The 9,851-nt window shown below is 36.4% G+C and overlaps 2 protein-coding genes across 5 annotated transcripts in view; one reads left to right on the forward strand and one right to left on the reverse strand.

The window, feature by feature from the left end:
• The window catches only part of LOC102601294 (small RNA degrading nuclease 5), a 23,600-nt gene extending 19,558 nt beyond the window's left edge, over nt 1-4,042 (forward strand). The window contains exons 12-14 of the mRNA XM_006356246.2: nt 1,520-1,707; nt 1,801-2,096; nt 3,610-4,042. Coding sequence (XP_006356308.1) covers nt 1,520-1,707; nt 1,801-2,096; nt 3,610-3,733 — 608 coding nt within the window. The 3' untranslated portion in view covers nt 3,734-4,042. The remainder of the gene's footprint in view (nt 1-1,519; nt 1,708-1,800; nt 2,097-3,609) is intronic.
• Nucleotides 4,043-4,785: 743 nt separating this feature from the next.
• On the reverse strand, nt 4,786-8,546 carry LOC102601859 (scarecrow-like protein 1). Of its 4 annotated transcripts, none has more exons than XM_006356250.2 (3): nt 8,498-8,546; nt 8,060-8,142; nt 4,786-6,890 (listed from the first exon to the last, which is right to left on the reverse strand). In XM_006356250.2, exon 3 carries the CDS (start codon nt 6,751-6,753, stop codon nt 5,074-5,076), a length of 1,680 nt encoding a protein of 559 aa, XP_006356312.1. In that variant the 5' UTR covers nt 6,754-6,890; nt 8,060-8,142; nt 8,498-8,546; the 3' UTR covers nt 4,786-5,073. The 4 variants fall into 4 exon arrangements, with proteins under 4 accessions (XP_006356312.1, XP_006356311.1, XP_006356313.1 ...); XM_006356249.2 differs by having other exon boundaries at nt 8,234-8,542; XM_006356251.2 differs by lacking the exon at nt 8,498-8,546 and having other exon boundaries at nt 4,786-6,887; nt 8,060-8,481.
• Between the last annotated feature and the right edge of the window lie 1,305 nt (nt 8,547-9,851).

The raw sequence follows: 9,851 nt of genomic DNA on the forward strand, positions 1-9,851 counted from the left end.
TAGTCCCCCCCCCCCCGGATGGAATAACACCACTTTATATCGGGAAGTGTATCACATGCGCCACTCATTGAGTGACATGTGTCAAAAGAAAAGAAAGGAAATCACAAAAAAGAAGATTACCACCACTCGTTTCTCCAACCACCCCTCAAGTCGCCGTCAGACTGCTGGACTATTATTTGACCACTATTACAGACCCCAAGACACCCTTCTCTTTGATCCCCTCCAACAGCTCCCATCACTAGCTGATGCCATAGAAGCCGGAAAAGGGTTGTTTCTCGGTGTAATTTTTACTGTAGCAGAAGAGCACCATTTTCTTCCTTCTGCACCAGGTTCATCTGATGTCTTCCAGCAAACAGTAATTATCGTCCTTAACTTGCTTTTAGAGTCCCTCTTTTCTCCGAGACTCGTGCATCACAATGGCTCTAGTCTCATTTACTGGTGCTGCCATTTCATTCCCCTTTTGGGACTTGTCAAAAACTGCATTGATGATGTCCAGTTCTGTGATATCTTCATCTGGGATTTGCTCCACCATTGGACAAGCCTCTGCCATTCCTCACCCGTGTCTCTACAATACACGGATTTAGAGACGACTCTTCAGATTGGATATTGATCTTAAGAGCCATAGTGGCTTAACTTTCCCAACTAAATTAATCTTTAATAAACCTTGCAATTCCATTGGGAATTCTGATATAAAAATTGAGAATTTCTGTGGTAACACAGTCCATGGCATCAAGGACAAGAGGGATGACAGCGGAATCCTGTGTATCTTTCAGTTGGTGGGTGTTCTTTAGAGAAAAGTGGGGAGTGGGAGGATGTGTTTTGTCAAGGGGTGGTGGTGGTGGAGGTGGTTGGGCTGTAAAAAAGGAAGATTAAAAACAAAGAAAATGAATAATAAATAAGATGAAAAATATTTAGACTGTTGGATCATTTGATTAAATCTGACCATCCATTTTGTCAATCTTTTTTAAGTTAAACCTCTTCATGTGTTAGAAATGTTGAAAAAAAAAACGTTAGCTACGTGTCAAAATTTGTGGTGGTGGTGGGGTACTAGCTACGGAATTTCAAGTTAAGATGTGTAAGAGGGGTGTGTAATCTCAACTAATTGGTATTGCCTATAGAAAATTAATGCTCCTCTTAGCCTCACTATAACATAGATGCAATGATGCATGCTAAACACATTTATACCTACCCCCCAGCATATCAGTCGTTTGCATAATAGTTAGTGCTCTTAGACTAATTGCACCACATCCAATGATATAAAAAACGAAGCTTCTATGTAAATTGGAGGCAACCCGTAGTTAAAACTTTATGAGTACATTATATTAACACCAGATATACAAGCAACACCATTCTTGTGCTTTCTTTCTCCAATCCCTGTTTACCTTCATTTTCTTTTCTCCTCGAAATGGAGTTCTTTTTGTGCTATTTATGTTGCTTATTATGGATCACAAAATATTTTCATTTTGCTTTTTGGATCAATGCATCCTAGATTTCATTGGGCTGTAACTTCCTGAACTAGGGCCTGATTTTGGCATACCTCCGTCTCAACAATTATTGCGGCGGAAGCTTCTTTCAGTTCTGAGTGACTCTGGCAAAGGATCCTCAATCATTGATAATATATCCATAGCAAGGAGATATGCTGCTGAATTGTCCCATACAATTCCAGTATCATCAGACGATGAAGCTCTTTCAAAAGCCATTAAAGAGGTGAGTCAAAAGAATCTAATTTGTTATATTGTTCAAAAGCAGACTGATTAAGAATCTGAAAGCTCACTATACTGGCATCACTTGTCTTGATAGGTCAGAAATGATAAGGTACAGTTTATCTGGACGCAATTTGCAGAGCTATATGCATATTTGAGGAAGCAAGCAGATGACTCTGAGGAGCTAAATAAAAAATTAGCAGAAATGATAGCATTGATGACATGTGAGAAACAGTCTAATTCCAGAAAAAGCATCAAATTTGATGTCACTCCCGAACTAAAGGATATATTAGGCTGCATGAATCGCAGAGTCAGGAGCATTTACTCCAATCTTCCTCTAAATGCTATGCTTATTATTTGCACTGGTCATGGAAACACTGCAATAGTTCAAAGGTACCTTTTAAGCTGGATTGCACAAAATTCTTACTCCTCTCCTGAATCATAAGTTTTGAACTAAACAATGTTAGTCATTTACTGGGTTTTAGAGTCAAGATTTAGTTTAGCCTCTATATTCGGATGGCTGGCCTTGTCTAAATTTTGGGACATCCCTCATAATTTTTGATAGCTAAATGACATTTATTGACAAAATTGAGAGTCATTCACGTATAGGAATATAAAAGTTAATTTATCATAGTTTAGCATCAACTTGCATGAAAAAGTGCTTCTTTATTCACACTGATTTCATGAATCCAAGGTCATAGTTCATGTCTTTAACAGGCTTTCAATATTTAGTAGTTAATGTATACACGTGTTAGATAGTGTAATTTTTCAAAAATATTAGAATTTTTAAATTTTTGTGATTGAAGAAGAATTCAAGATTTATCATTTTATTTCATGTTTTAGTATTACTTCATTCAATTCTCCTGTGAAATTGTTGGTTTTTTTAGAAAATGTTTTCTTTTATTGTAGCCCTTTAATTATTTTTTAACACGATATAAAACCAATTCTGGATTGGATGAAGTGTTTACATGTGCCAAGATAATTATTATTGGAACAAATCTTTATCCAGCTCAAGACCAAAACCTTTTTTAGATATACATCAGTCATCAAGTTTCAACATGAAAAAAAAATCTAATGTGAAAGTACATAATCCAGTTATATTGATCACCTTAATACAATCCTGCATTATAATCCGTGTACCACTGTTCACAAACCAAATGCGTCCTTACTGCTCTGCGTAGACAGACAGTTTGCCTTACCAGATCAAATGGTAGAATTCCTTGCCAGAGTAGATGCAACCTTTCTGTTTCATAGGATCAATAAACTCACATGAAGTAGTCCTGCTAAACTTCAATCATCCAGTGACAACAGTATTGTAAAAACAGACATCCTTTTATAATCCCTTATGGTACTTAAAACAGCTATTTTTGTTATTCTTTATAATTTTTTGAAGTATAAAACCTGTTAGTTCTACCAGTGATTATTGCAGAGACCTTTTCTACATCATCATGAAGGGAAACCTTTTCCCCCGCCTGAGGCTCACTGTTTTTCTCCATTATATGTTCTTTATCAAGACTTTCTGCTACCTCTTTTTGTCGTTTATCTTCTTCCAGTGGTGTAGAACGTGCTGTTTTATGTTACCAACTGTTTGTTACTCTGTAGTAGGTTGGCATGAACCATGTATAGTTCAGTCTATCTTAATATAAGTGTTCCTAAGCATGTACTTCTATTAGTGCTTTTCTGCTACTGATCCTCTATTGGTATTTGGGGAGGCCGGAAGTCTGTCCATTCTAATTCTGAGTGATTCAAATTTTATACTAGATCCTCGAATAATTCACATGGAGATCCAGGAGATACCTGATTTCCTATCTTCTAGTTGCCAGTCTTTTTGTAGATTTAAGGCCAGATAATATGCTATTGCTTAGCAAAACCTGCTAATTATTTCTTTTTCTTTTTGTGCACACAGAGTGAGGAAGATCTTGTCAGAGCAGACTGATGCCTCGATGCCCCGTGAGAACATTGTTAAACTCTTGGAAGAGTTGCAGGCGCAAGCTGAAGTTGGTTTGTGCTTTGTAGGTGTCAAACACTAACCATATTTCTCATCTGATCGTATTATCTATATTCTAACTCTTATTGGAAGCACCTTTATTAACCCGGTTTATCAGGGCAGTAATAGAATAGGAATCTGCAAGATGAAGCAATTTCCTATGAAGGGAATTTTTTGATGTAAAGTTAGTTCATTATGTGTAAACTTGTATATGTAAGGTATCTTGTTGCCTTTCATCGTCTCCATGGCCTTAACGAATAGCTGAACAACATTATATTGTATGGCCAAGTTATTACACTTTTCTCTGAGTTGTACGGTTAACGTATTAGATACTTTTCTATGTACTTGACTATCTCTAGGTGTTGTATATGTATATGCAAATAATTAGATCCTGACTCATAGTTTACTGGTATTGTTTGGTTCTTCTCTCATGGATGACCAATTGATGATTGAGATGAAGACAAAAGTTGGTCCACCAAGAAGTGCTATAAAGTCTGAACTCTGACCCAAATTGATACTGGGGAAATGAAGGAAAAGAGCCACCAGGTTCATATTTGAACTGGTAATTGTTCTGTGAGTTGATTTAGAAGACTTTGACCTAGCTTAGCTTAAAGTCCAAGAATCATATATCCTACAATGTTATGATAAGTTTGTACACACTTTGACTAATTTAACACTGCTATATCCATGAGCACATATCTTAGACTTCAATCTTCTCCTTCTTACTTAAAACCGACCAAATAAAGAGATAAACACCTTTGGTTGAACCAGTACCTAAAATATGGTCTTCAATTAATCTTGAACAAGAGTATTAGCTTCAATTGAACAAACTCGACCTTCAAATATTTAAAGACTGGAAAGATTGTGAATGTTCATGCTGCTTAAGCAATCACAAGAAATTACTCCTGATTTAGCAGAATCCCCATACACCAACTTTATACAATAACTGTATCCTCTGTCCCAAATACATTAAAATCGACCATATAGATCTTCACTTCTCCATTTAAGCTCAAATTATAGACAGAAATAGAAGTGAAATAAATTAAACATATAAAAAAATAATAGTCAAATGGAAGAAAATCGCTGCAACTATCGGACTTGCTAAGATCCTGCTCAATTATCTGGACAGAAAACTAAAATGAAGTATAAGAATAGCTAGCTGAAGTAGAAACTGACAATAGAGGACGAAAAAAAACAGTTTTATCTACTAGTTTCACATCAACCTACATTAGCACAAAAGTTAATCTTATCTTGAATGGCATCAAAGTATACAATGCCATGCATTCTGATCATAAACACTGAAATATTATCACACAGTCTGTTTTCGCTACAAGTTGATCCAATGCACAGCATTGTTTGTTTCTGAGAGAGCATATGTTGTTTCTACCTCCAAGCTGAAGCAACAGTCAGGGTCTTGTCCTCCCACCCGAAATAGAGTGCACCTGCCTCCTCCTCTGCTTTGTACCTTTCGCTATATTGCTTGATAAGATTCCGGATTGAGTCATAGACATTTCGGCTAATTGGGGATGGAGTGAAACCAGCCATCATCATCCTAGCTCTCCACTTCCCTGCAACCTCATAGCGCTCTATTCGCTCCAATCCTTCACAGGCAACAATGTTGATGATATCACGTGCAAGACATTGCCGTTCTACATTAACCCTCTCTTGGCTATCCCTTGAAAGAGTTGCATCGAGAGACTCGAATACGACACAATAGTAGTTGTAGACTTCTGCAAACCTTTGTAGAAATGGGGCAGTGTTAGTGTTCATGTCTTGCTCAACAACTGTTACCAGCTTTGGATTTAAGCTCTTCACCATCCGCAGAAGCTGGTCTCTTTGGTTTACCGTTGATACACTTTCATCAGGCATGTGATGAAGCTGGAACGCGAAGTTTACTAAAACAGCTTCACCAGGACGGCAGTTCAACATTGCTGGGGTGACTAATCCAGTGTTGGAAGACACTGCTTGGAACTCAAAAGAGATCTTAAGATCTTTGGCCAGCTCTGCAAGCCTGAGACCAATGACATTAAGGCCTCCAATAGCACGTTGGACAGATTCAGGGTCGTCTACCCCAGTTAGCCTCACATGGGGTGGCTTACCAGGCATACTAGCCAATGTCTGCAATAAAGTGTAATATTGACTTCCTTGGTTAAGGTCAAAATCTATGATGTGAACTCTTTTCTCATCTTTAAAAGCCTCTAGGATCGCACCATTAGCTGCCATAAAACCAAACCTAAAGTACGGACATACTTCAAAGAGGACTTGCATAGCAGAGAGTCTCTCCGAAGAGGTAGCTTCTTTGCATTTTAGAGCTTTATAAAGACCTCTGCCAGATGTAGCCATTCGAGCTGCAAGAGCTTCTACCATGTAAGCTGCAGTCCTTTCAAGAGGATCTCCCTGGATGGAGACCATCTGCCTCAGTTCATTAATCATAGATGAGGCTTGTTCAATATGTCCATCTTGAATAGCAGCAGCACAACTAAAAAGCATCTGCTTTGGAGTTTGAGGAGCAGATACAGATATTTCCTTGTAGCTACTACTGCTACTGATATTAGAATCTGCAGATGTAGACTCCTGAAGTAACTCAGTTCGGATCTGGTTAAACCATTCATCATCTATGTCCATAGTCTCCCCACGAGTAAATACATCATCTCCTTCAATTTCGTTATCATCGAAAAGTACCCTTTCAAGTTCTTGAAGCTTCATTGTCACCCTTCCATCATTATATTCTGATGAATCTGGACTTTGATTGACAAAGTCTCCTGAATCATAACTAGCCTGATTGTAATCTCTTGATGGATGGAAAGAAGATGAATGTCTCTGGTGGAATGGATTCCCCAAGACATCTGTAGGTGATGTGGTTAAAAGTTCTTCCGAAGGTGAAGGTGATTCTAGCAAATACTTTGGATCATAACTGTCTGTGCTGCTAGACTCGGTTGCATACATAATCCCACGTGCATTTTTGGAGTACATGGATGTTGACAAGCTAGAGTTATCGTCGTGACCATTTTGAAAATACAGCTTCCCATTTCCAATTGATCTTAGAGATCTAACTAAAGACATGGTTCGCTTGTTATTCTAATTCTCAAAATGAAGCTGCTTGAATGTTCCCTTACAAACACTGTTCCTCGATTCAACTAGAAACTGGTACGGGATCCCTGTAACTGAATTTGGTATTTGGGAGATACTGCTCTCTGCTGCTGAAACATCAAATAGACAAACACTCCGATTAGACAAAAAGAAACCAGTAGTGGAAAATAAGACAATATTAAAAGACAAATATGGGAATAGAAGATATATGCATTGTTGCTTCATACGATCCTTATGCACTGGATATCAAGTCGGGGGGTAAATAATTCAACATATGAGATAGAACGCAGCAGGTTACAGACGATTCAGCGTCCGAAAATGATTTTAGTGAAAGAAAATGTACTCTCCTCTCTATAACTATTCAAAATCCTTTTGAGCTTTTTAGTTTCGTGAACCATATCTGTGAGACCAACAGAATTAAAAAAGCTACTCATCAACGATAGCAAGTCATCTCGCAACCAACAGTAACTCCTAAAATCACTAAATGGTGTTTACTTTGTGAAAAAACTCCTGCAAAACCAAGTCTTACTTTTGCGGAGTAGGAAGTTTTCCTTAGTTTATTACTCAAGCTCCTTCAACACTAGAAGAACATCGTCAAAATTACATGTCCATCGTTCACAATAAAGAGAAAATCAAAGACGATATTTAATAATACCACTTCTTGCTTTTGACACAAGGTGTTAAAAAGTTGGAAGCAACAAGGGATTTAGCCCATTAGAGAATCAACAAAATACCAAAAAGAACATAAACCTCAACAAGAAAAAAGCAACCATTGCAGCCGAGGAAGTGGTCTAGTGGTCAATGAAGTGAGTTGAGAACTAGAGACCAAAAAACTAAGTGAATACTTTCCTTCTGTCCTAGCCTTAGCCTTGGTGGACAGAGGAGTTACCTTGCGGCGGGAGGTGGCACATAACCAGTGGAATTAACCGAGGTGCGCACAAGCTGCCCTGGACACCATGTTTATCAAAAAACAAAAAAGAAGAACAAGGCAAACATTCCAAAACCCTTTGATTTCTACAGATCTATCCTCCTCCTGAGTATGAACATGGTAATCACATAAAAACATACTGGAGAATTTTGAATTCTCAACTTCTGAAGATCAATTAAGGGCAACAAACATGATCCATACACAAATTGTTCTTCACAAGTTTGTAAAACAGATAAAGAACTACACTTCAAAAACAACCAATCACCAAATCCAGAACAAAAAACAAAGCAAAATCAGACAAAAACAGAGAAAACAAGAACACAAAGTCAAAAGAAGCAAAGCCAAATATACCTGTCAAGTTGAACTCAGAAAGAGAAGATCTTAAGATGTATCACAGTAGAGAGAAAAATCAACAACAGCAATCTGCAAGTTTCCTATGTGAACAGATAAAAGATTAAATTTCAAAATTAGCTTAGAAGAAAAGCACACCCCTTTAGGGCTTTGACCAAAGTTAAGATATATTACCCTTTTATGGTATATTTCCAATAAAAATATCTTCAGTAGGTACAAATCCAGCAAGCAAAAAGATTAAACAATTTCCATAAGATACAACAAAGAAACTTTCAAGTTTCAACTAACCAAAATTTAGATAAAACCCCACAAACAAAAATTTAGTCTTTATGTGCCAAAAATTCAACCTTTATGAAAAAAAATCAATCTTTCAAGACTTAACAAAAATAATACAAATCAATCTTCTGGAATTCAAGAAAAAGGAATGAGAACACTTACACCCTTTTAGTTATATTTTATATACTTGTAAGGAAGCTTCCTAAAATCCCAAAAAAATTCAACCCCTTTTACTTTTTCTTGTTCTTGTTCTACTATATACTACTACAATTATTAGTACTAGTAATTCTGTGTTTTTTATATATAAATACCAACTTGTCTGACTCTACAAGAACCAAGTTGTTTGATCCATGCCTGTTTTTTTTTTTTTTTTCAATTTGTCCCCACAAGACAAATCAATCTGCACCATTAGATTATAATCTTGTGGACTATGTTTCATTGTTACATGTGGGATGAGCATGGATAACGCGTGTACACGATGTTTTTTTTTTTTTTGTTGTTCATTTTTGGTTGTGGTTGGTGACGTTGGAGTGTATGTCATGAATTCAAGACATAGTCAAATTGTCCTTATAAGATAGGGGTAAAATAGTAAAACTACATACCAATCACCCTTTCGGGGTCTTTTGTAGTATAAGGTATGGTTTGTGACTCTCTTCGTTGACGACATTCATTACTTCTCGCAAGAATAGTTTATCGGTGGAGGAGTAGAAGCGTTGGTCCCTTTGATCAACTTGTTTGCGACTTAATGCGTTGTTACCTATTGAACACCTACATCAAAAGCTCGGTATACAATTTGCACGAAATCTATTTTTCAAGAGTTTACGTATATAAGTCTTTAGTACAATGTTGATTGGTGTACTTTAATGTAATCGTAGGACTTCCGTTCTTAAATTAAAAAAAATAAGATGTTGTCCTCTCCTTATAATCAAGTAGATGGAGTATGAATAAAAATAAATAAACAAAAAGAAACGAACAAGTATAAAAGCTATAATTATAAACCAAGATCGAATCTATGGAAACATTAATTTATACGTTCCTCTTAGACATTTTTGTTTATACGTAATTGATTGCTATATACTCCAACTTTAGTTCATAACTTTTAAATTAAATTTTATGTGTTATTTTTAAATTTTAACGGTAAATATCTTTTTTTCTTTGAAACTTCAATCAAATATTGATCATGCATCCACTTAATTTGGTATAAGCAAATACGTTAAACTAAAAGTAAATTTGTAAACTAAGAAAACAGAATTTCCCAAAAAATATTTGTATCACCTTTTAGAACAGAGGATAATTGTTTTTTCGGGGTAGTAACATTTTAAGACTAAATTACCCTTCAAGAGGTTTGTAAGGGTCCTTAAAAATGGAAGTTGAAAAGGGCAAAATTGACATTTGATGGATTTAGTTGGGAAGTGGTTAAACTCGTGGTGGGGACTAATGCAAGATGTTGAAGGAAATTTCCTTTTCTCAACAACTGAATAACGATCTCTCCGAAAATTTTAGTAGTTCAATTAAT

The sequence above is a fragment of the Solanum tuberosum genome, unplaced genomic scaffold (assembly GCF_000226075.1).
Source record: "Solanum tuberosum cultivar DM 1-3 516 R44 unplaced genomic scaffold, SolTub_3.0 scf00213, whole genome shotgun sequence".
Lineage (NCBI taxonomy): Eukaryota > Viridiplantae > Streptophyta > Magnoliopsida > Solanales > Solanaceae > Solanum > Solanum tuberosum.